This window comes from Osmia bicornis, chromosome 4, assembly GCF_907164935.1.
Source record: "Osmia bicornis bicornis chromosome 4, iOsmBic2.1, whole genome shotgun sequence".
NCBI lineage: Eukaryota > Metazoa > Arthropoda > Insecta > Hymenoptera > Megachilidae > Osmia > Osmia bicornis.
In genome coordinates, this window is record NC_060219.1 from 9,129,931 (window position 1) to 9,156,711 (window position 26,781).

General features: G+C 41.9%; 1 protein-coding gene and 1 long non-coding RNA gene across 6 annotated transcripts in view; one reads left to right on the forward strand and one right to left on the reverse strand.

Annotated features, from left to right (window-relative positions):
- The window catches only part of LOC123987729, a 102,846-nt gene that overhangs the window by 51,345 nt on the left and 24,720 nt on the right, over positions 1-26,781 (forward strand). The gene's annotated exons all lie outside the window — the stretch shown is intronic.
- LOC114874768 (ankyrin repeat and SAM domain-containing protein 1A-like) overlaps positions 1,612-26,781 on the reverse strand; it is a 50,176-nt gene continuing 25,006 nt past the window's right edge. For all 5 annotated transcript variants that reach the window (XM_046285403.1, XM_046285406.1, XM_046285404.1 and 2 more), the window contains 7 exons: positions 14,040-14,357; positions 13,624-13,751; positions 13,169-13,546; positions 11,068-11,379; positions 10,325-10,483; positions 9,896-10,033; positions 1,612-9,730 (listed from right to left, as the gene is read on the reverse strand). In XM_046285403.1, coding sequence (XP_046141359.1) covers positions 9,122-9,730; positions 9,896-10,033; positions 10,325-10,483; positions 11,068-11,379; positions 13,169-13,546; positions 13,624-13,751; positions 14,040-14,357 — 2,042 coding nt within the window. In that variant the 3' untranslated portion in view covers positions 1,612-9,121. The remainder of the gene's footprint in view (positions 9,731-9,895; positions 10,034-10,324; positions 10,484-11,067; positions 11,380-13,168; positions 13,547-13,623; positions 13,752-14,039; positions 14,358-26,781) is intronic.

Genomic DNA, 26,781 nt, shown 5'->3' on the forward strand with positions numbered 1-26,781 from the left:
TCGACAGGACGCAAGGAACAAATTCTCTCAACGTGGAAGTCGATGATTTTACTGTTGCCGGGCACGTCGTCGTCATCCCCCTTCGTCGTCTCGTTCGTAGCCAGGATTTTCGGGATTCTCTCGTCTTTTCCGCCTGTGGTCCCGGAAAAGCGACGCGTCATTGTTTACACGCACCTGTATGTACGTACATATATAACAATGTCACGCACACACCACGCCCTCGTTTATTTCTTTTGTTCCGCGTCGCAGCCAGGGGTGCGATACGTTCTCTCGTAGGACCAGCCTGCTTTCGACGATTGAGCAGATCAGTAGCGATCGGGCTCGCTACTGTCTCGAAAGAGGTCACTACGAAGTGTTCAGTTTTCATTTTAACAAGGATCGATTAAATTATAAATTGAAACTTTAAGATTTCAGAGGGTTGAAGGTTTAATGAATTCAAGAAGGAAGATGACACAAAGTTCAATTTGAAAATTGCAAATTCGCAAAGCGTTTTCGTATCGAATTAACGTTGTTAGCGGTCGAATCGATGGTACACGGTTGCTGTACTTTGTATAATACAATTTCTTGGCGGATGTTCCGGTTGGCGGCACGTTGGCCGCAAGGTAAGCAGCCGATACCGGTAAAGATGCTAATTAACCAAGTTTCAGTCTTAACAAAGTTTTTCGATTAGCCGGTAAATTGTTGTAGGATGCGGGCTTGGTTGTCGGGCCGAGCTCGTTATTATCTTCCCAAACAAGCCCTGAAATCGTACGGTGAAACGCGGCAAAATAATAGAAAGCTCGGCAAGTTTCGTCGTTAAAATTGCCGGCCGAGCGCCGATTGTTGCCCGTGCTCTCTGTACTTTCGGTAAACTTTCTTGAAACTCTTGGCAGGTGATAAGTCGAACGTTTTATTCCCTTTGCAATGTGCCATCCTGAAATATTCGTCGGCAAACAATCGGTATTGTTATCGAAATTATCGTTGCATTAATTATTAAATTACAAGGTACAGGGTATATCATTAGGAAACGCTTCAAATAAAAATCGAGAGGTTTTAATAAGGAAACGATTTCTCTTTGTGTTTCTAAAGGAACTAAAATAACATACGAAAAGCGTTTATTTAAGTACCATTGTTGTTTGAAAACAAAACTTGGCTCTCAATGCGGTTGTCTCTACTTGTTGAATTTTGAACTTCTTCAATTGAAAAGCATTTACATACATCGTTCTTTATATTATCGATTTTATGCGAATCTACAGTGGGTGATCAAATTTTTTTGATTTTTTGATCAAGTATTTATTTGTATATTAATAGTAGAGAATTATTGATTAAAAGTTACACAATGTAAAAGCCTTCAAATTGTGGCTCTATTTCTACACAAATACGAAAAACCCATTTTTCATACCATGGCTCTAATAATTTGGTCACCCAGTGTATATTGTCTCATTGATCAGTATTCTGCTTTTTGTTTACTGTATTTTAAATTATTCAGAAAAAATTTGGTTATGAATAAAATTCAGCTCTTAAGGAGGATGATCATCCTCACCGTCTCTTTTTGGATCCTCCACTATCTACGTTGAATAAATAAGTAAATTATTTGGATAAGGGTTAAAATGAAAGAACGACACCCCCATCTCCCGTAAATCATCCGTTTTATTCCTTTCAAGGCGTTTATAGATATCCAGGGAATGATCTCTTTCTCATATATATATATATCATTCTAATAAACATGAACAATAATAAATATCATGTGTCCAAGAACGTAGGAAGTCTGCGTCTAATCAGGCTGCTCGGTACAAAATAGCACGTTTATATACGGCATTCTCGGCAATAGCTTCGTTACGCATAATCTTTTGATTTCAAAAGACACTCATCATTCACCTCTACCCTTCTTCTCCATTTCAATTTGTACGTTCTTTTGCACAGTCTCCGTGCTTCACGAAATCCTATCCTCTCATCGTCGATGTATTCGAACTTCCGAGTAATAAATTTCCCCATTTATTTTTCATTCGAAGCGAATAACATCGACGACGATGAACAGTTTCGCGATGCCATGATTCACCAGCGAATACATTTGTATCATTTACTATCACTACCAGTCACCCTTCGAATTGCACGACGATTAAGCGCTCTTTCATATTTTTCTTATTTCTCTCTTTTTCTAGAACACAGTAACGCGAAGAAAGTTATAATGAACAATGGTTGAATTATTTTTAACCCATTAATACCCAAAGTCGCATATACACAATATTTTGCTGTGCCATTTATTGCTACAAATTTTTCTTTTTTTTTCAATATATATATTATTTATTATTATTATTACATAATAAATATGTACTTATTTGCCTTAACACATTCGCTGCTGGAACCAAGAAGCAATTGCTCGCTGTGTACCGCTACGTTTAAGGGTTGAGGATGAAGCACGCGATATCGAGTGAGCAGCAGCAAATGTAGTATCATGGTTTCTAACAGAATGTATCATCTTGAAAATAATATATTTTCTACCTCTGGAAATTAATGGGTTAAAACAGCCATGGAGCGTGTGTACAGATAGAAAGAATCGATCGATTCGATAGATCAATAGATTCTTCCTCTCTGGGTTGAACAATCGGAAACGACTGTCGCGAAAAATACATGGGTCGATGATATTTAAATAGAATTGCCTGATGTACAACGTCGTGTGATTATATTATAGTAAACGTTACACGGGAACAGATATCGATTAGCGAAATTCAGAGGTGTTAATCCGTTAACTGGGTCACGTTATTTTGGTCAAAACCGAATTATCTGTGAATGTAATAAAACATTGTAATTATAAATAGAATTACGAGCAACGAAGGGTTCATTCGTTTTTCCCAGTTAACAGATCAAGAAATAGAGACTCTAGATTTGTCAGTGTCGATAATTACAGCAAAAGTTAGAGCACAGTTTACAAAGTAGCGAGGACAATCGTTTACAATCGATTCGTGAGGTAATAGGGAAACAGTGCCACGCGTATATCAATTCTTAATTCATGCTTATCCTTCTATTAAAATAAATTCGTTAGATATTTACTCGTAGGAATATCTTTTCAACATAATATCACGAAAAAGTGGAGTGACAGCTCGAGTTCCTATCTAAATTCGAACGAAAAGAAGTTTGAAAAAAAAAAAAGCTTCTACGTATCCTTTGGAGTTCGAAGTGTTTCTTTCACAATATCTACAATCTCTGCTCGATCAACAATTTATTGACAATCGTGTCGATTCGTAATTGGAAATTAAGTCCATTATAAACTGTAATAGTTATCCTTTGGAATTTCATTTACGACGTCTACCACCTGTATCTCTAACAGCGTTTTCACGATTTCCAAATCGACAAGACGATCAATGTTTCGTTATTTTTTGCACAAGATGATAGTCGAACTTTTCGAGAACACTAACTATGATTAGAGAAATATTTGCAACGACTAGGAGAAACATCGAAAAGCCAAGTGCTCCAAAAGTCAACCTTTCGTTTCCCATCTCTATTAATAGACGATCATCAAAATTATATTCACTAATCTATATCTTACACATCCGATAGCCAGCTATGTACACGTCTACATCAGCACGCGACAGAAGGTCTTTTTCTTTCGATGATTCGAATGATTGTTTCCAGGCATTCATTGCCTAGATCGCTGTTTTGAACATGCATAGTTCATGGATTTCATTCTTCATCTTTCGAGAGTTAATGATCATCGTTTGATGGTCCATCAATGGATAATCTATTTATTGTTACAATGTTACATTAAAGATCAAAGATATTTAGGAGATTATTGAAGCGTTTAGCGACAAATCTTGCGATTCGAACGAAGAGTGAATTGAAAAGGTTGCAAATATGAAACTTGGAGATTGAATATTTTCTTTTTTAGAAAATATTAAATAATAGTGCTTCAATTCACTATACGAGAATTACGCGAAGGATAGAAAACGCTACCACCATGGATCAGTTCAGAAATGCATTTTTGATCATTGAAATCAGTGTGAGGTAGACCCTATACTGCATAATTAATTGCATTTAATGTTAAAAATTTCCAAAAAGGAATCTTGTAATATGGTAATAGTATAGTGGTGAACGATATTTGGAAGCACCTAATTACAAATTGCTAGTTAAACCGTATCGAAGTCTACGAACTAATAAAATATGTAACATGGCGTATATAATTTCGAGACACGACGTTCGCATAATTAATGCGAGGATGCTAACGAGACACGCGTTTTTCTCACGACGCGGTTCGAAACGTCGAAAGCCTCTGAGCGGAAGCGACGAAACGATCGCGCGAATTCACCTCGCAAATTGATGCGATTTGAGATAAGCGTCGCGTTAATGACATCGCGTTTCCCGGCGAAGCGGTCGCGTAATCAGAACGAACGCGATTTCACTGAATCGCGCGAATTTCCGTGCCAGGTGAACGAAAAACCTGTATATTACGTAGTATCAAGTTGTACGAACAAATTTATTATGATATTATTGCGGATAATTTTGTATACCTACTGTTCGAGGTCTGAGGATGTAGATTAAAATCGGTGCTGTTAAAAATCGATGTTAAACGCTTCGTTGTGATATTATCGTTCTTACAATTAACTAATAGCACAAATGTTGAATATACAAAGTCTGGTGATATTGAAAATGACCTGCTGAACACGTTGGCTAAGTTTGTTGAATATTTCACTGAAAACCTTGTATATTGCAATGACGAATATAAATAACAGTAAAAGTATAATTATTCTAGCTGTGCCTTGAGTATATTATCTGTGATGCAAAGTTAAAAATTGAAAAATTAATCGATCTTATCATTAACCCTTCTGTTGTATAATAAAATCTCTCACAACTTAACCACCTAATATCTAAATGTACGTGTAGTATATTAATATCAATAGTAAACAGTATATTATGCATACGTAGAAAAAGGAACTCGAATCATTGTACAGCAAATTCCATCCAAGAATCTCGAACAGTATAAAAACCACGAAGTAAATCGAGTTCACGATATCACGAAGGATCCCAAGGCGTAGGTGATTTATCAAATTTAATAAGAACAGAAAATCCACAGTAATACGATCAGCATATCAGTTTAATCACACATAGCCGTCTAATGTACAATTAGGAAGTTGCTTCGACTGCATCTTTGGTATCGTTGCAATGAACTGATTCACGGTGATTGCAGTAGAACAGCCTAAAATATTACCGTACACCTATGTACATCTACTATCGAAACTTGTATTCGATATATCGACACGACGAATCGTTAATCGGTGTTACCTCGTTTTTCATGCGAGGAACTAATCGCGTCGAGCGTTAATTCGCTCAACGATACACACCTGAACGTTTCTTTCATTTTCTCGTCGGAACTCTAATTATCTATTCGTCGCCTCCTTTTCCTTCTAGTTTCATGCTTCATCTTCTCTTGGTCCGTGAATGAGTTACTTTTCGCGCGATAAAGCATCGCGATACCATTCGAATTGCGATCTATATCGTCTAACGTGTACAACTAACGTTTACTCGTTCTTCTGGATAATGTTTATATAAATTACTTAACTTTAATGCTATGCATATAGAGAGATATTCGTTTGTTTCGCTGGAGAACGACGTGTTAGCGCGTAAATGAAATAAATAAATTTGTCCGTGCGAGACCAGTTGGTGTAATCAGCAAAAGAGGAGAATAGATAACACGCCGAAACAGGATGTATAAGCTACCAAATAGTTGCATGTAGATTTCGATGTATGTACACCTACAGTCGGATTAATGCTTCGACGAGCTAACCTGCGGATCCTGAAATCGGATCGAACGAGCGTATCGTAGAGTATAAAACGGGGCTCCATTGTTGGCACATTTCAGATTGCATCGGCTGCAACTCTATTGTTCGTTGATGGACGAAATGCTTGTTGTTCCGAGTCGCGAGTCGTCTGCTCGAGCGAGCAACGAATTTTTAATCGATAAATACGAAAAAATACACCGAGTGATCCTATGCGAGGTTAAACGTCTAGAATTCGCACGATTTTTCCTCCTACCTTCTGTACCGTCTGTACACGAAAAATGCGCGTAATAAAATAATAACTCGATTGCATTTTGTCAGAGTATTGAAAATTTGAGCATTTCTCTTCTGAGTTTTATCTTTGACTTTGAAATTTCATTTACACGAATCACCCCGTATAATTTTCATTTAAAAAAAGGAAGAGAAACCTTATGGAAATACAATTCTATGAAAAAGCATTCGGTAAACTTTTGCTATCGTCTCTAAAACGAAGACGTTTTCTATAGAAAATCGCGAAACACGTAGTACTACGTTGTATCCGTAAGATATTGGTCAAACAAGATACGTTCTATCAATGGACGATGCAATTACGTACTACAAGAGCGTCGAATAATCATTTTACTAATATTGCACTCGCGACACGTAGTACTACGTTTTCGTGGACTAGCGATCAATCACGATTTCTCCCCGGCACTCTAGCAAATCCTTTCGTTCTGACTCTTTCAAATCAATAGCTTCGCGTCGATACATTTTCCATCTAGTAAAATGATCTCGTTCGATCGTGTCACGTACGATAGAGCAAACGTTCGATCGACTCGTCTATTGATTTCTATCGAACAACGCGACCATTCAAGGCGTCAGTGCCATGGAGCCAACACGTGCGACCTTTTCTAATCGGTTACACGTGTCCCCCTTCGACCATACCAGCCGCCAACGAGCTTCTTTAATTTCCCTCACTCGTATTTGCCGACACACATCGAGGAAGCATTCTACTTCGAACTACGATTTCTAAGATAGCTGCGCTATTGCGAGTATACGAAAATCCGAGGAAAGTACAGTCGCGGGCATAAATGGCTCCTTTCTATTCAGACGAATGAACGTAGCAGAGAATCACGATTTGTCCCCACGATAGAAACTTCAAGCGTGAAGGAAAACATTGGTTTGATCTGAATAAGTTAGCTCCGAAACTGAAGTGTTGGGAAGGCTTGACTTAACTCTGGATTAGCTGTAAATTGCGTTCGAAACTTGGCCAAGGTCTGTGTTAGGTCCTGAACTTGAGCATAAACCCTACCCTCCCCATCACTCACGTTTCGATCATCGCTACTCTATTTATCACCCCCGCTACTTCCCCTAATCAAGAGAAGTCATCTATACCCGCGATTGTACATATTTGATTACACACCGTGAAATCACATTGTCCTCCCGTCCTCTGTGGACCTCGTTCGCCTTCCGTTACACCTTAACACATAATCCTGCAATAGTGTATACCTATAGAACTATATACTATTGTAAACGTGATAAATACAAAGTGTGCGTATAGCCACGGTTTAATGATGGAGTGTTGTTTGGCAGTTTCTCGTGTTCCATTCGTCTGCATCTCTTCAGCTCCCCGTATCACCATGATGGACACTATCCACCTGACTCTCCTCTTTCTTCCGACATTCTTCATTAATATCGTGCTTATAACATACATACATACATACGTGCAATCTTTGGTTTCGACTATCGTGTTCGTATTCACAATCTAGTGTACGAGGTTCTAGAGTCACGCTCTAATCTTCTTCTTCGTCGTTTTAAAGAGACGTGAATGGTGAACGGGGGCGATCAAGCGATCCCTGCTATATCTAAGATTCGTTAACAATTAGAATCTAATTACTAGACGATCGTTAGGCCTGCTCCATGTTAGAACGGAGCTACGCGTTGTGTCAACGATACAATGGCTACTGTGACACAGCTTGAAATTCAATCGAAACAGCTGTGCTCGAAGAAAACTACCTTGGCTCGTTCTTACTTAGCAACTTGGAAATCGAATCGCGTTCTAATTTCGTGAAACATTCAAAATATACGTTAGATAGGTATTTGGTACCGTTTTCGTAGTATAACTTCGTTTTTCTAATCGCGAGGTTCGTCGAATTACCACGCTCCACGAATACGCTAATTACACGGAGCATCGTTCGATATCTTCGTTCGTTATTTTTCTTCTTTTCTTTTTTTCTGACTATAATACGAGTGTGCGTGTATACGCAAACGCTTAAACGTGAAATACAAAAGGAGATAAGGACTGTCAGTCTTGGGTGATGAGAACGTCGACAGAAACGATTGCGACTCGTAGATCGTATCTTATTGAAAAGCGATCCACGAGTTCGAAGAGAAAATTTATTTCAGTCTCATCGGTCGTCATCGATTGATTGCACGGGATGAAAATTGAGCATTCGCGAATTCGTTAAACTCGCCTGCATCTTTTTTTTGCCACGGGAATGTATATGCGTGTTTTTAAATGCCATTTTTGTGCACGAAGATCTTGAATTCTTTTTTCGAAATTTTCCTTTTCTTTGTTAGTTACGTTACGTCGATGTTAGTCAGCGACGAAATGTCGTCGTGCGTTAAACCTAGAAAATATCTACATACGTGATGTCGAAGAACACTATGTTACTCGAATAATACTGTTCGCGATAGTCGCGCCTCGTACAACCGTTTAGGTTTTTAGTCTCCCACGATTTGTCATTGGTGAAAGATACTCGTTGCACGAGCGCGTGAAATGTGTAAAAGATGAGCAGACGGTTGCCCTCCAGACGGGTCTTCTCGGTCCTTTTAATGCCCTCGACGTAGAAAATCACAGTGTCATCGTTTCAGGGTCGAACGCGGTTCCGGAGGTGCGTAGTTTGGCAAAAAAATACGAAATTCGCTGGTTCTTACTTACCCGAACACGGTCGGCCAACTTCCTTCGGCGACACGGAAATAAGTAATCGTAGAAACGTGTAAGGCTACTAGAAAAATTCGAAAGATAAAAAAACACGGACGCCCAATCGATGTCCCCTGTGTTGTATAATTTTCACGGAGATTAATCCTGACCGAGAACCAACATCCAAGTTCGAGTCTTACTCGACACCCCAAGCCTATAGTGTCAATTTACAAAATATTCTTCCGGGTTAGTCGTACAAATTTCATGGAAATACGTTAACCATCTATCGCTGCATATTTCCAGACGTCGGTCATACGACAATTTATCCGAAAACAAAGTTTAATCGCGAATTAAAACGATCGTCGACGACGATCGCGTGTACGCGATGCGAAAAGTAGAGTCTTCAGGGGTTCCTGCAATCCAAAAAGTCCCAAATACCCGAACAAATGTCAGACAAGAACCCCAGACTCTAGAGTTCCTCGGATAGGGCGATGGGTGCTCTGGAACCGGGCTTCATGTCCTTCACGCCTATTCCGATATCGTCGATAGGTGTCGGCGCCAGTTTTAACTGGTTACCATTTATTTTGATGTCGTTCACCGAATGGGATCTTCCATGGGTAACCAGAGGTTTGGCGGTTTGATTGGTGCTGGTGTTAGAATTCGAGCTACTGACGGAATTAGTGCTGGGGCTGGTGGCGGGGTTCGAACTGGAGGTGCAGTTTGCGATGGCGCTCGATCCGGAACTCGAATTCGAGTTCACGTCATGGGCGAGACTAGGAACCACGGATTGAACGATCGGATTGGGAATGGACGACTTGGAGCGTGGTTTTAACTTTGGATTGGGACACGTCAAGTTTGCGTTCGTTACGACCGCTGCAGGCTGATCGATCAGGTTGCCGTCCGGAGTGGAATCTGGTGAGATGGACATCTTGATGGACGCTGGAGACTTCGATAACGTTGTCAATTGGTTGGCGGACTGAGAACGAACCGTGTGACCACCTAGCTTGTCCCTTAATGCCATTTGGTAGGCCACTTCGAACGCCTGGCCTAGAGTTAGGATCACTTCCGTTGCTTGGTCCTGGAACAGGCAAACCTTCCTTCGTAGGCTTTTTGGGGTTTGATGATCAAACGAGAAGGAGTTAATGGACGATGGTGAATTCTGGATAATTTTTCAAGTAGCCACAGATAGCACATCTACCCTAATTTTCTAATGAAGAAGGATGGGAAGAAGAAACAGACTTACCATTGTTGGCACGCAAAAGACGTGGCAAAAATGCGTACGACTGGCGTGATCCTTGGTGATGTACGCGAAATGGGTGAGATCGTCGGCATCCTGACAGGCGCAGTGAATGTTGCGAATTTCGTGCTCGCAAATCGGCTCCTATCGATTCGCATCATCCGAAATGTACATAGGCAAATAGGATAAGCGTATTAAGGTCCAACATTAATCCTTTGGAACGTAACTCCACGTATTCCATAAACACAGGGAAATCCTGCTTTCTCTCCTTGTACCTCATTTACACCATAGCATGTTAATTATTTCGACGAATTAATAGATTTGAAATTAAAATAGCGATAACAGAATTATTTGTTAAAATTCCAAATAATTTTTCGATACGTTAGAAAGGATTAATATTGTTGAAAAAATTAGGCACATTGCGAATTCTCTTACGTTGGTCACTGTGTTGAGAAAACGAACACCGCGATAAGAAATCGCCAGGGTGATATCGGGAGTGACTCTCGGTTCACGGCACGTTTTCTTCAGCTTCTGTATAGACTTCTTGGTCGATTCGGTGCCACGCAACTCCTTCACAACAGTGGAGCCCAAATACTGTGTGATTTTAAAGCAAAAAGAACAACGCGTCCTCGTGATTGGAAGGAAAAGTAAGCGTTAAATGCTCGCTGTGAATATGTTTGAAATATTACAATGTAGAAAAGTGATGCTCGCAATGAGACGTGTTATTAGTTACACCCACGCGGTCATTATGGTAATGGGCCTTCACCTTGAGGCATTGTCAACCACTATCTGGCTGACATCACAGGACGCACTCATTATTTCAGAACGGTGTAATATTTCATACAGTACGACAGAGACAGACATCTGAATTACGGAGTACAATTACTAGGCTAATGCGACCTGTTCTTGATCGTAATAGTTTCCTCTCTAAGATTTTAAACACTGCGGTTAGACAGAATTGTTCGTTAAGAGTTGGAAGACCTGGAGAAGCTTATCAATTTTTCTACACCTAAAATCTGTAGTTTGTTATTCTATTTTTAAAAAAAGGTGGTCTATGATGATCAAATTCCCAATCGACTACTGGTAGTAAACGTATTAAGAATTCCCGTAAGTGTAAGTTAGGGAACACTTTTCAAAAAGTCAATGAACGATAGAAAGAGGAAAGCAATTACACTTACATTAGCAACGTACGTGACGCAGCCTGTGACTAGAGCTTTTGGCTGGTGCCTCCATTGCGTCTTGAGGGTGGATGGCACGCCGAGCAACAATTCCGACGGTGCCCTGATCTCGAGTTGTTCTGGTGCCGAGATCGCCCCATTATGCGAACTGGGTCGTTGGGGTGGCTGAGGGGCTGGCCTGTTTTTACGGTGCCTTAACGTACCCGTGGTAGTCGAATTCGTTCCGGCTATCGACGTACCGCCATTACCCTCCGTCGTTGTTTCCGGTAGTTTTTCCCGTATCTCCTCCTTTAGCTGCTGTATGTTCGTCTTCTGCGGAAACGAGATGCGACCGAGCTTGAGAATACGACCAGTATCTTCTTCAGAAACTTTTCAACGCGTTTCGCTTTCTTCTTTTAACTTCGCGTTGCAGTTCTCTTTTTTTCCTCTTTTCAATTAGATCAATGGAAATGTCAAGTTGTTGTTGTAAGTTTTTTATCAAATTTTTAGACAAATTAATTGGTGAACTCGAACCGAATTTCAATCAAACAAACATTATCCTCCAATTAATTCAATCAACAGAATGAAAGTTTTATTCGCGAAATTGCAACCTTTTCTACTTTGTACCGTTTCCTCTGGACCATGTATTTTGCAACAAGTTCAACCGATAACGATTTAATACTCTAAACGATCCGAACATAAAGAGAGAAAAAAAAAAAAATTGGTGAAGATGAACAAGCTGCGCGGAATTTTCGCGTTCACAAAGCCAGACTCGAAAACCGAGTCGACGTTACACAACGTGCAATTACACCCGTAAAAGCGTCACGATTCAAATTGCCAGCAACCCCGCCCCACAAAAAGGAGACTTTTTGCAATCTCTCCGGTAGAAACGCGTGATCGTTTCGCGCCGCTCCGGGAATTACGATCAAACCGGATTTAAACCACGCGAGCGTATCGCTCGCCGTTCGGATTACATCCCCGCGAATCGTTTGTTACATCTGGCTTGCCTGTATAATTTGCGTCAGTGCCATGGTCCCGGGCAGCGACGAGTCGCGGAAAAACGTTCGCGAGAAAGGATCGTAGCTGATACATGAAGTACACGGATAGAGAAGTATCGAGTAATGAGATACAATTAAAATTCTACTCGACGTCTATTTTATCCTCCAATCCTTTGCACCTAGAAATGTTGTTTGAAAAATAATCATAAAAATTGATCGGCACAGGCGAAGGGGTTGATCCGCAAGCGGATAGAAGGAAGGGATCGCGACGCGGCTGATGAAATTCAATTAGGAGAAAAGAATGGACGTAAGGAGCAAAGAAACGGAGAAGCAAAGAGAGCAATTTGGGCGTGTACGCGTCGACCGGCTGCCGTTAATCGAATTTAATTAGCTAATTAAGAGGGAGGCAGAGCCGAAAAGACGGGTGAGACAGGAGGTAACGGAGTAGCTCGTTAACGGATCCACGTATCGCGTTCGAGGCGAACGAACAAAAACTATTAGCATCCGCTCGAGCAGGCAAGCTGAAAGCGAGCAGGTTGCTCGAGTGTCGCCAGCTCGACGCGGCGCGGCGTGATACGCGGACAGGTAGCTGATGCGCGGGAGAGTGCGCCCGTTACAATAACGCCTCTCCAATTAGCCACGATATTTACATTATGACGCGATCGGCTGAAAGCCGTCGGAAGCGATCGAGCGCGACTCGGTGTCGCAGCCACCCTCTCCAGCTCCGTTCCACCCTCTTCTGCCCAAGTGCTTGCTCCTTGTCAGACACCCTGCCTTCAACGCGATATCATCGAACCCTCCCTCTCTACATTTTTCGTCGCCTCCCTTAAAATCCCTGCTTCTCGAACAGGTGACAGAATCGACGAAACAAGGAGTGTCACATGGTCCGTTCAGCGCGACGAACTTCGTTAACCCATCTTCATCAGATTCTTCTCGAATTTTTACATTTCATATAGCAACCGCGTGAAAGAAAACGTTCGAAGGAGCTTTTGAAATTTTTCGCGGACAACGGTCAATCAAGATGATTACGATTCAGGACGATACGTCGGCGTCGCGCAATAACGACTTCCACGCGACGCACGTCGGACGATTCGTATTCACCTGGAGCGAGCGATTTCACTTACCAAGGTGTTCAGATCCTTATTCAGGTCCTCCAGGTTAGGCCCGGAAGAATTTCGATTCTGCGCACGCGCACTAGATCCGCTGACCGACGCCAGGATCCTCTTACGGTGCGCTGGCTTTTGGATCTCCAACACGGCAGCTAATTCCACCTCCCACACCCGTCTCACTCGATCCATATCCGTGTACAGGTGCTTCTTGAACGTTTCCGCGTAATTCTCCAGGTGAATGGTCTTCAACCATTCGTCCACCGACTGACTGTTACCGCCCGAACGTTTATCCACGCGTTTGTTCAGCAAACCAGCCGCGTCCATTATCACCGCTCGCTCCTGATCGCTGCTGATCCCCATGTCTTTCAAGTCTGCCTCGTCCAGAACTCCATTCTGTGAACAAATCGGACACGATGGTTTTTCAATAAATTGCAAAGATGGATAGAAGAAGAGATTCTGCTGACACTCACTATAAAGTCGAGATCATCGAAACCGTAGTTGATGAACAGAGTCTCGTAATCAGCCAGGCCCAACGTTGACAACCACTGACCAACGGAAGTAGAGACAATGGGGCTGCTGCTGGTGTCTGAACTCAGACCTGCGTGTAAATCAAATTCGATTCTATTTCGCGACGTCTATTTTTTGTAGTTAATACAATTTAGGATAAGAGTTCCTTTTAGCACCCCCTTCAATTGACTTAAAAATTACCAGACAAACTTCTCATGAGTTGTAAGTCAGAAAAACATTAATGTGACTCTATTATGCATGAGAAGTTTGCCTGGTAATTTTGGGAGTCAATTGGAGGGGGGTGCTAAAAAAAGTTCACCCCAATTGAGAGTTGTTTAGAGGATAAAGTTTTGGAACGAGATGGAAATGTTCAATGTACCTAGTCTCGTCTGGAACTCTTTCTCGAGTTCAGTGACGAACACGGATTCCCTGACGAGACCGGTGCCGAACGACGCCATGATCTCGGAGATCTTCGCCCATTCTTCTTGTTCGTCGAAGGGGCTCATTATGCTAAGGGATTTCTCGTCCCTTTCGCGGTCGCGATCCGACAGCCGGAACGGGACTTCACCGTCCTCGAGACGTTCTCCGCCTCCACCCTCGCCGCCGGATCCCATTCCGCATGCGGCTGGCCCGTAGACGTTCCGCAAGCGACGTAACGTGCGTGGTCGCTCCGCTGTCACTGATCCTTTCAACAAACCTGTTGAAAATAAATAAAAACAATTTTGAATAGAAACAAATGGTGACGTATCGTTTGAATTCGCAGCCACTCGTGCTTATTCCTCAACTTTTCAACACTTCCTTCGACTAATTCTACATCGAAGGATCCAGCAAATGTAGCGTTCCCGAGACCCGAGCAGCTAGCAATTCCGAACGGCTTTAAACGCAAACAAGCTGAAAGGGTGTCTGGAATCAACCGGCGGATATCCATAATGGATATGCTGCACATACGAACGAATTTCACGGATACGTTGAATATTCATCACAGATTCGTCATTGTTCGATGCCTTCACGAGATTAGTTCCCAGAAGATAATCAAGACCGACTCTCGACACCGATGTCGTTCAACAATTAACGTGCTGGTGAACGTAAATTACACCGGTCGCGACCCATCGATGCGACCAATATAAATGGCGTACTACGTATAAATATTGTACGTCGACCTGGCGTGCATGATTTTGCAAATAAAAACAAGATAAAGAGAGATAGGGAAAAAAAGAGACGGAAGTACGTATGGTGGCCATGCGTTGGATATTCAAAACGCATCCGATCGTGTACTGAACGCTGCCGCGGTAGCTGTATAACGATCGCTGGCAAATAAATTCAGGTTTCGTGTAAATAAAGAACGCGGATAAACGTTTGAGGGTCAAAGTACCATAAAAAAAAAATCATTTGCGCGTGCACTTGTTGCGAATGTTACATTTAATCTGATGGAATAGAACGAACAAACAGGACCGTGTACAACGTCACGGGTGGAGGAAACGAATTTGCATCGGCAAAGACTATCGCGAAATACCTGATTCCTGTCGTAATCAATTCGAAATAAATATTTGGCCGAAGATATATTGTACACTGCTAAAGAAACTGAACGATTGTTCGAAACGTTACATTAATCTGTCTCGTAACGTTGATTTTTACCTAAGGTATGTTGGAAAAAAAATTTTGATCACTAAAAGAGCGCTGTTTTAAATGGATTATTCGCAACAGAAGTAGCGCCGCGATACGTCTGTACGTGGGTATTGAATATTTTTCTGAACAAAAAAAAAAAGCAACGTTCCTTTCATTCAGGGTATTACAAGCAAAAAATCGAACGTAGCCGACAAAAACTCGTAACGATATTAAATCTCTCAATGGGAGACGGTCGGCCACAGGCAATACCATTAAACGAAATGTGTAAACGTGGATACGACGTCGTTTGCGATACCTTTCGAGCACTTAAACGCTCGCACGGTCCACGCTTCGACAGGTGCAAATAATTCCCCTATTCGTCCGGTTCTCTTCGTTCTTCGCACTTTTCACCCTGGTGGGAGCTTTCAGCCTCGTCTGAAGGGTGTTCCCGTCGTACACCAAAGACAATCGCGCGTCGTTTTCAGCGGCCGCGCACAATCGACGCCTCGGAAATGGCCGTGTGGTCGCGCGTTCGCCATGGAAATTCTTTCATACGAATTTCACAAATGAGAATTCGCGTAGAAGCGGGCAACGGTCCTCGGCGAGAAAGAAGACGACGGGGTGAGACGGCTCGTCGAGGGTGAAGGGGAAAAAATGGAAGGAAAACGAAAGAAAGTAGAGAGAGAAAAAAAAAGTACCACTTTAAGCAGCGGCTATGAACGCCTTTCAAAGACGCTGTGTGTATCCTCTCCGCACAGGTACACTCGAGGAGCGTGTTGGCAAGCTTGTACGAGCGTGTACGTACGCGCGTACATCCTTCGCTCGTGAAAAGCTCATAAAAATATTAAACAGAAGAGCGAGAGGGAGGAAAGAAGGCGAAAAAGAAGACGGGCGGAAGGGTGGAGTGGTTGTTGCAAAAGAGAAAGAGAATCGAAGAGGGTAAGAGAGGGAAGAGAGGCTGGTACGCGCACGTTACAAGCAGCAAACGTACGTAATTTTAATTAAAGCTCCATGATGAAGGGCGTCGCCTGCTCGCGCGCACTCCAACCAGCAGCGTTATATTATGTAGGCAGTTATTCAAGTCATATACACAAATTACATAAATCCTCATCGTCGTCCTTTTCTCCCGTTACCATCTTCTATCTGCTTTCCCTCTCCTACCACCTTTTCCTATGCCCTCTCTCTTCCATTTTTCATCTTTTCCTTTTTTTTTTTTTTTTAACCCTTCGTGTCTCCGTACCCGTCCATCCTACCGTTCCCTATGAAAGCTCCTCATCGTTGCCATTCTCTTCATCGTTGCACGAGCGACCGCTGGCTTTCACGGCGTAATAGTTTCCCTCACGAGGGAATCCGTTTAATCGCAGTAATTGGGAAGAGCTGCGACATTATGCGCCTTTTTCTTTCTCTTTTATTTCGTCGCCGGAGTTTGCCTGCTCCCGGCGTCACAACTGTGAGAAACTAACGTGTTTCCTTCGTGTATCTTCTTCTCTTTTTTTTTCTCCGCCTTCCCCTTTGGCTTTTTCTCCTCTTTTCTTGCTACACATTTGTTCGTTTTTCCTTCTCGTTGCTCTCGTTTGTAATGTTTTTGTGTCGCACTACTTTTGGATTGAAACTATGGCGCTCGACGGCAGCCAAGCGGAAAGAGGATTGCTATTTACGTTACTATCGGATCGCTTCTGCGTTGAACGTTTCAGCGTCGGGACGCCTCGTCTTTCAATTGATTTCAATGCGAAATACGTGGGATTTGTATAAAAACATTTTCAAAATTTTAAAACAATAATCATGGAATTAGTTATATTATTCGGTCGGAAATGAGGCAGCTTCCACGAAGAGTAGCTCACGATACAAGTAACAAACGAAACTTAAATCTGTGCTCAACGATCGTCGAGCCACAAATTAGCCAGCATTTGTCATTCAATCGCTGCTCAGCGGCTTGTTCAACTCGTTAGGCAACGGATGCTCTTTCATGCGTGGACAATATGGGTACCGCCAATGGAATAATAATAAAAAACGATGGAAATCACGAGTTTCGAATATTATCGCGAACCGTTGGCTGAATTCGTCGCGAGTCACCAATTAAATTCAATTGATCGTAGGTGCTACTCATTCTTGGGCGAATTACCGAGAACGAGCGTCGTCCAATCGGTGCTCGCAATGCTCCCGCCAATTTACGGCTGATGTAATGACCCTCAATCATCGTGGAAATGGATAATTTGCTAATGACTAAGTAGGAAAAGGCACGAATTGTCGTCTCTGTGCGAAATCACCTACTTCTCAAATGGACTGATCGAATCTATAATGTACACTTCGAAAGTATTGAATTATTCAAATTGATTCGTGATTAAGATTACTCGTTAATCAATGCGATTATATACAAATGGCGCTGAATCGATCGATGCAAATATTTGAAACGATCAGTGGACGTTCTTGTTACATAAGAGTCATTCTGTTCGATGTAACCGGATTCCATTAGTTTTGTAAAAATTGAGATCATTTATCAAACGCAATTCTAGTGAAAATTCATTCGTTTATAACAATACAAGGCAAACAAAGGTATAGTCTTCGGTTCACTAATTTTTAACAATAACTGTACAACACTGCGACGTGCGCGTCGCATTTGAATACGCTAATGACCATACAGCTGACTCATAATGCCACTAATTGAACTTGATTGCAGCGCTTAACGGGTCAGAAAATAAGGTTCCATTTAGAATGTTTTCATCCGGGCGGTTGAAAATGATTCAGGATAATCGAACCCCTAGTAATCAGCATTAGCAATTAATATCGCTTAGTTAAAAATCTAACGAAGACGTGGAAACTTTCGATTTTCTTTTTCAACGTGGACGGGTAGCGTTTTGCGAAACAATTGTTCTCGTCGAATGAAAAGCATTCGTTGCACAAAGGCATTAACGTTCCGTAAATTCACGGCCATTTACACGATAATGCGAGCAACGCGCACTTGGACCTCTCTGCGAATTGGTTGAACGTTCGCATAATTAAATACTGCCGGCATTCAAAAGCATAATCGCGAGAAATCGCTTCGACGAAGGCCGCTGTCCAAGGAAACAGCAAATACGCGATTCCGCGCCGATTGCAACGGAACCTTGACCAACCTGCTTCGTCTATCACTGCTTGCATTTGTCATTTTCGTACTTGCTCGACGAAAACAATTCGTTTAGTACCTGGAATGCTTCAGTGATCACGGCAGACTCTTTTTCGAGACGTTAATCAGACGATATAAATATTCGCGTTAATTATAGAAATAATTTATTTAAAATTAGCAGAAAAACTTTCGCCCAAAAAAAAAATACTCGATTCTAAATCGTTGACCAAAGAAAGATGGTTCGATGCTCAATTTCGAAAGTGAACTCTTCCCTTTTTTTCCAAGAATCCAAAATGAAACATGGCAAACATGATCGAAGGCTGATTGTTATTCATTCACACGGTCGTGAAAATCGAATTGTATATTTATCCAGATGCACGCTATATTTCGTGGCTGTATTATAACATAACACACGCGGGACAAGAGTTGTGCCGTGGCCAAACTTAGAACTGAGCCTAAAAATATCGGAATCGCGAGCCAGAAATAGCTTAGGCGGACAACACGAATTCAACGAGAAAGATGACCCCGGAGTGTGTATAATGGGCATCGATTCGATCGTCGTGCAGGGGAATCAATTAGTCAAGCGATCATTCGGATCGATAGGTTCGACCACTTTGAAATTCTGCACTTTCATGCAGCTCTTATCGAGATACATACACTGCCGTCCATAAGTCTCCGGGCACTCTTTAAAACAAAATACTCTTTTTAAAATTGGACCAAATGACTTGAGGTTTTATGAGAAGCTATAAAAATTAATTTACTAAGACATATACTTTTGCTGTTTTAAAAAATTACAGTTTGTCGAAATCGTGAAAAAAGATAGCGAAGGGTAATTTTTCAACTTTCTTATGTGAGTCTATTATTCAAATAAGTTATGCGTATGCTGAAAATTTCATACAAAATTTCAACTAGTCACGTTCGTAGGTTCAAGACATTTCGTCCAATTTTAAAAAGAGTATTCTGTTTTAAAAAGTGTCCGGAGACTTATGGACGACAGTGTACGTACACGTTTCTACGTAACTGGTGACGAAGGAAATATATCTAACTTTCTTCGTCGATGTTTTCTCTGAAGGAATGCGTTTCAACGAAAGAACGCAGTTCCACGAGCAAAAAAAAAGTTAATGTTACTCTCTTCGCATGAAATTAATCAATTTGCATAGAGAAAGGAGTATTCTTTTTGTACTCAACCGACCGACTATCTCTCCGATTGAAACTCACGTAAATTTGACGAGTTAGGAACGGAAAAGCGATATCTTGGCTGGTTTTCGGTGGTGACGCAACGAGAGGACGGACTATTATTGTACGCGATGCCACGCGACGAGCAACAAGTATAGAAAGCGTATCGCGGTTTTCGCCAGGCACGCGAGGAACTTTGAACACGCAGGATTCCCTTGGAGAATGCACGTGGCACTAATGCAGTCGTGCACTCGCGCGTACACGTTCGGAAACAGGACACGCAGCTCTAGGAGCAGCAGAGAAAAGTCCGACATTCCCCCCTATTGCAAACGTCTGTCATTTTTCTTCTCATTTCCGTAGCCGACCACCACCGAACAGATGTCCTTTTTCCTCGCAACAGGACACGGTGCACGCCTCTGACCTCTCTCACCTCCGTGTCCCTCCGGCAACTACGAACAATGGGGCACAGGCTGTCGCTGTTGGTCGTTACACGTTACATCGTCGGTTCGGTGACTTTTGGAAAAGCGGGCACCACGGCGCGAACACGTGTGTCATTTTTGTAAAAATTTCTGCAGCTGTCGCGCGGCCCGGCCGCCTCGCTGCACTCGATTTCGCTCGCCGAAACGCGCTCGCTACCGAGATAACGCTCGCGTCAAGTGCAGCATTTAGCCAGCCGTAATTTCACCAGTGTTCCTGCATTTTATGAAATATTTCTCTCCTTTTTTCGTTTTCTATTTTTATTTTTCGTGTACCAGCTAGAGGAATATTGTCGAGGAACCGGTGGACGTACGCGATCCGTGTAATACACGTGAAAATAAAATCGACGAGTGTCAAGTGGATAGAAGTACAGTTTATCTGCAAAATTCCTGAATAATTTTCTTTAGCGTACTGAATTGCCTTCATTTCTAAACCGTGAAAATTGTATTATTTTATTTGCTCAAATTGTTACGTACGATCTAGATCTATGGTATCATGAGGTATCCTCTGTTCTTCGATCTTCTGTTCTACACTCGCTGTTACGTCAGTCAACAAACACACGGTACGCATGAAATCTCTAATAAATAAACAGTGATAACACACGTCACTTCAGAATCGCGTAATAATCTCGAGGTTCGATATCAGATCGTCGGAGTCTAGACACTCGTGTACTCGACGCACTGCAATTTCTTTCTCGACCTTTCCTCGACGTTTGCAGTCAGGAAAAGAGGATTGTATCGGTTTGTTGAACGCGAACGACACGCCCTGGAACGCACGAACCGCGCGATGATCCACCTGCCTCGATCGATCCTCGTTCAACCGCGCACTGAGCCTCGATACACCTCGCTCCGATCGATCCTCCTTCGAGCACCGAACACGTGACCCACCGTTTCCTCCACCGGACAACCTGTGCGTGAGTCAACCGATGGTCTTTCGACGAATTTCCGTCGAATTTTTATTGATCGGAGATTCCCAACGAGCCTCGCGAAATGATCGCGAAGTGCAACGACTTATCAGCTGTTCCAATTGAAGCGATAAGGTAATCTTTCGATCGGTACAAATGTACACTTGTACTGAATTCGTATTTTAATAGTCTTCAAAATAATGCTGATCGTGTTAGCAAAATGATCGATAGAGTTTCAATGATCAATAACAATCGATTAGTCCCGCGATTGATCCGTTAGATCAATTCTATTGGCAAAGCCAAGTACAGTCCAACGATCTCGAGTAAATTCTCAGCTGGTCTTAGAGTCTTCGACAAATTGTCAATCGCTTCACAACTGATTGCTCCAATATTTTTCAGCGACTTATCAACGACCGTGCGTGTTCGCATTGAAAATTCAAACTCCCGGTTCGAGCACACGTTCCGAAAAATAATCACCACTCGTATCCGTACTTCCTTTCTACGTAACTTTCGATGGAACTCGTAGAGACTCGAATTCGACCAGGAGGCTCCTCCTCGTTCTCGTAACCGAACGAGATCGCGTCCAGGATTCTGGAACCGGTCTAACCGAGGTCCCCAATAAAGCAAGGTAAAGGAATCTCTGTGGTTCGGAAGATTCTTCCTCCGGTGTATCGATCTAAACGGACGAACAAACGATCGACCAGTCAACTAGCGTTTGACCCGAGTGCGTTAACTTCTTATCGTCGGGTAAACGCGTAGCGGAGCTTACGCGGTCATCCGGGTAACGCGATGGACTCGTTCGTCGACGTGCCACGAGGCTGCTTAACGAGACGACTAATTCGAACGTGTTAGGTCCACGAGGAGTTAGTTGCTGCTGGTGGTGGTGGCAATGTAAGAGGAGTAGGAGGACAGATAGTGAGGAGAGGAGGAGGGAGCCGGGTCCTCGCCACCCGCACCTACCATCGGGACAATGAGACAGAAGGAGAGAGGTAAACGAGGGGAAAAGAGGAAGAGAGAAGGGTAGAAAGTCGCTCGACTCGTATAGTGGCAGGCCAGCATGTTGGGAGCAGGGAAAGATGACCCCAGAGATGGGACTAGCTAGCTGGGACCCCAGACCGAATTACACTGGCTTCTTCGTTGCTGAAGAGAGAAATGAATGTCTCGTTTCGTCATCAACGAATTGATTGTGTTTTTTTTTTCTTCCGACGTTTGAGGAGACCTAGTTTTCTGGCTAAAAGGCGCCTAAGAGTTCAGTGACCAAGATTTAGATCCGATCCACTGGTGGTCCATTTTCGATTAGATCAAATGTTACACTTACATTTGGATATACTTATAAATGGGTGCACTTACATTTTATGAATTTTAAATTATATGGAATTTTTACGTTCAAAATTTCGAGTGTTTAAGATAATTCTTAGAGGAAGAGGCATGTCCTCCAGATTTCGAAGCCAGTGAAGTTTCAGGTACCTAAAAGCACACAGACGAGCCTGAGGAAGAATTGAATGGCAGAGGAACGGACAATGAATCCACACTCACGTGGATCGCGCTTGCACATGGTGAAGGTCCGTTCCTGCTGACCAGACACGGCCATTGTGATGTTAATGAGCAGAAGACACGTTTCCCTGAAACTTGCGTTTTGTTCACGAATTGCGTGCCCAGTGAAACCTTGCACAGAAACGGCTCCAGGTTAACGTAAAATTATAACCCAGCTGAAGAAAATTAATTTTAATGCTCTCCTTGGATCTAAATTATAAAGATTTATACTTCAAAGCTTTCTCAAAAAATTTGGAGAAGCATTCTCGTTCGATTATATCGACTCAATGGTTTCGTAACGAACGGGTGTCATTCTTGCAAATCGAACCGAATTATTACAATTTCGATCGCTGAATAGGTCGCCGCGATATCGCGCGATGCCGGACGGTGCAGTAAACAGATCTTACAGAGAGCATGACTCGTCGTACACGTCAGTGTCGTTGCGAAGCCGTCGGCAAGTTCGTTAGTCTGGCATTCTGGGAAACTTCTTAGAGGTCATGACTAATCCATTCTGCAACGGAGGAAACGGTACGTGATCCATTAAAATGCAACCCGCGCGCGGCTGAACACGACGAAAGCTCCGTTGCTTCCGTTCAAGATCAGTAGACGCGAGTGAACAACCACGGGTAATTACGACTAATAAAAAAAAAGAAATAAACGAGCGCGAAACTGAGAAACCATCGTCGCGTTTCGTTTCAGTTTAATTCTTTCACCATTTCACAACCAGATTCGAGCGTGATCGCTGCGTCTCAGGCGTTGATGTCTCTGAAGGAAACGATCCTCCGACTCGTAATTCTTTTTTCTTTTTTCTCGGGTCACCAGTGACAAACGCGTTAAATCATCATCTCTAAAAGTTACGTATCACCGTGTCGATGTTCCACTTTTGAAGATGTAAAAACACTTCTTACTTCAGCAAGTGAACTCAAAGAACACGCACTGCTTCTTTTATTTGGAAAATCGAGACGGAGATTAATGGAACGGAACAAACGCGAACAGAAAACGAGAAGGAACATTTTCCCGCGGCTGGAAGAAGCTCGACAACGAGATTATGACATCGAGGAGGAATGTATAAGCCACGGAACATGAGTCACGTTAAACTGTCGCGCTGTTCTTTCAGCGGCCGTTTCGTACGACCGTTTCCCTCGACTTTTTCTCGCGTTCGACGAAGCACCAGCTCATAGATAATTCAAGCATTCCTGTAATTGAGGCGATAAGTGGGCCGCCACGCGATTACCACTCGCTGGGAACACTGGCACGTTATCGTAGCTGCTCACAATTAATTTCGCAACAATGTTCATTCGTTAATTGAAAGAAAAAAAAAAAGAATTTTCAACGCCGATCCATTTTATCCTTTAGATATTTTCAATTTCCGAGGTCTCAGATCACTTTGAATCTTTCATCACTTACGCTTTTTCTCCAATTTTTTATTAATTAGATACTTTAATTGCAAATGACATCGTTGGAGGATAAAAACATCTTGATAACCTTCGCACAATTAACACTTTACTGACCGGAAACGTAATTACGCTCCGGTCAAAATGGCAATCACGAGCACTTCGTTTAAATTTACGTTCTCGGCTGAAGGAAATTGTCACTGACGGTTACAAAGTGCTAAGAATTCGGCTTTCGAATGGAACATATATCTAAGCTCGTTTAGTGGAAACAAAATGACTTTGGCTCTTAGTTACTATATTTAGATTTTGAAACACATCGTGTATTATCTGTGGAGCAATCTGGTGATTCATATCGAACAGGCGACCGATCATCCGACGTTGTTTTCGAAACGGCAAGGTTGAATAAAAATAGGAAATATAATTGCCGGAGGAATGTTGAAACTGAAAATTGCAAGTCAGTGGAGATCGCAATTTAACGTAGATTTCGAGCATGAATTTCCGCGTTCTTCCGCTCAAGAACAAAGAGGCGTGCACTTTCCGTCACGGTCATAAACGAGGCACAATGAGAAGTTAACCAGTCCCTCTGAAAATAAATTCCGGTTCCCTTTCGTTGTTCGAGTTTATGTTGCTCTCTGAATAAGATCGTTGGATGTACACGACCAGCCTTTTGTTGATTCTCAGTCAACAATGTTCGACTGATAACTTCGTTCTAACAGTTGTTACCGTGATATCATTCATCCAGACTTTCTATTTTAGACAGCAGATTTTGTGAAACGATCAGTCTTCTATTAAGGAACCTTCAGACCATATAAATTGTCAGTTCAATAACGTCAATATTGTCGATATTTATTGACAAAGTGTATTTGCTTGGTGCGTTCAATATTCAATTGTAGTTGGCATTCAAGAATTGTCAATATTTTAAATAATTGCAATACGTCAATCTCTCCTTTTACATACAAAAATACTGAATTTTTTTTCGAGATGAAGAAACGGAGACTGAATTCTGATTTATTTGAAGATGGTGAGAGATTGCCGAGCGCTCGAACAGATAAACAGCGATAAGATACAGCATATCATTTGTCAGACGAGACATTGTATTGCTCCCTGCTTGTACGTTTTATTTTCTCTTGTGACAGCCTTGCATTGAAACGTGTTCCAATTCTTTACGTATCGAAGATGTTAATTTCCTTTTACTGGTGTACTTGTAACCATTAATCAGTTCTTGAATTGACAGGAAGAAACAATTCTCTTCTTCCAATTTAATTTTCTAAAATTGTATTCATTTTTTTAATCAAAAATCCTCATAAAAATATGTTCGTTATCCAACGTCATGCACTTCAAACAGACCACCGAAAATTCTCCAGAGGGCAGAGATTCTGTGAGCAGAGCTGGGCTCAGATAAAGTCGGTGGGTCGTATTATCGAAAATTCACAACCTACGACAAGCAGGGCTTTCCAGAGCTTCGATAGCGCTGAGAAAAGCGTAGATGCTCGTTTATCAGTAAAAACGAGCGTCCGCGTAACTTACGACGGGCTTGATAAGACTGTTGATTTAACGAGACGCGTTGTTATCTACACAGATATCACGGTAATGTACAAAACCGGTAGTGTTGCGTAGTGCACGGACACAGAATAATCGGGATTTTTTTTTTTTTTTTTTTTTTTTTTTAATTTTCGATTCCATTTGTTGACATTGTGGCGAGGTTTTAGATTACGCAACCCGTGAACGGGTACACGACGCGGATGAAAATAATTAAGCTGCTAATGATATAAAAGGACGCGTGTCGTTGCTCGAATCTCACCTTGCTCCACTTTTCACTCGCTCGGAAAGTCAAGCGTGCAATTGCAGCATTGTGCTCGCGATAGAACCGCGTTACGTAACTGCGGAAGGGAGCTGTTGAAAGGTTTAGCCGATTTTTTCCCTTCGCGTCGATACAGATTTCAAGAGTCACGAAATAGAGGATTTAAGAACCTTTCAAATATTCCATTATTCTAAAACACATTTGAAAGTATACGGGAAATAGATATGAAACGAACAAGCGATACGGTTTTCGATAAACCAAAACACGAGTCGAATGTAACAATTATCGTGGCGTATTAATGAATCAATGATAGAAACCGCATCAACGAGCATGCATGCAGTCAAGTGCAGCGATAAACCATTTTGCTGCTCGGACAAATCCAACGTCCCCAAACTCGTTAGCATGAATCTTTGCAGTGAAAAATCTCAATCTGAACATGTTGCAATATTTACAAAGTATGTACAATGATTACGAATATATAAGATGTGAGAGTGAAGATGATAAATCGAAGCGGTTGCATGTAATCGAAATGAAACGTGTATAATCGTATATGTACAAACAGGATGATAACTTACCGTGATGCGATAAAAAATGCAGTTAACAATTGCATTGTTACATTAGTTCATCGTTTATAAAACCAATCTTATAATGTAAAGAAAAACCAAGGGGCACAGTCGTAATCTCGACGATTTGTTTCACTCGCATGCAATTTCACTCAAACAATATTGTATCAACAATATGTCACAGCAAAAGAATGCAGCATACTGGAAAATTTATTTATACAAGTCTCGAGAGGCTTACGTTTAATTAAAACTAAAACTAGTCGCTATTCGTCTTCTAAAATCAGGAGAAAAATGGAGATTACTTAAGATATGCTCGTTTCTCTTTTTCGTTGGAAAATGAAAATTGGAAATCTTTTAATTGCAACATTGTTTTGAGATCCAATTAATATTAAGAATGAAATATTTTTGTTATGAAAGTCATAACGAATTGGAAAAACGAGTTCATTAACGAGATTGCAATTAAAACAAAAAAATAGAAAAATGTTTTAGAGGAGCAAGAAATAATGAGAAAAGCTCGACGGACGAACGAAAGCGACAAAATAATTCAAGACATTGCATACATAGC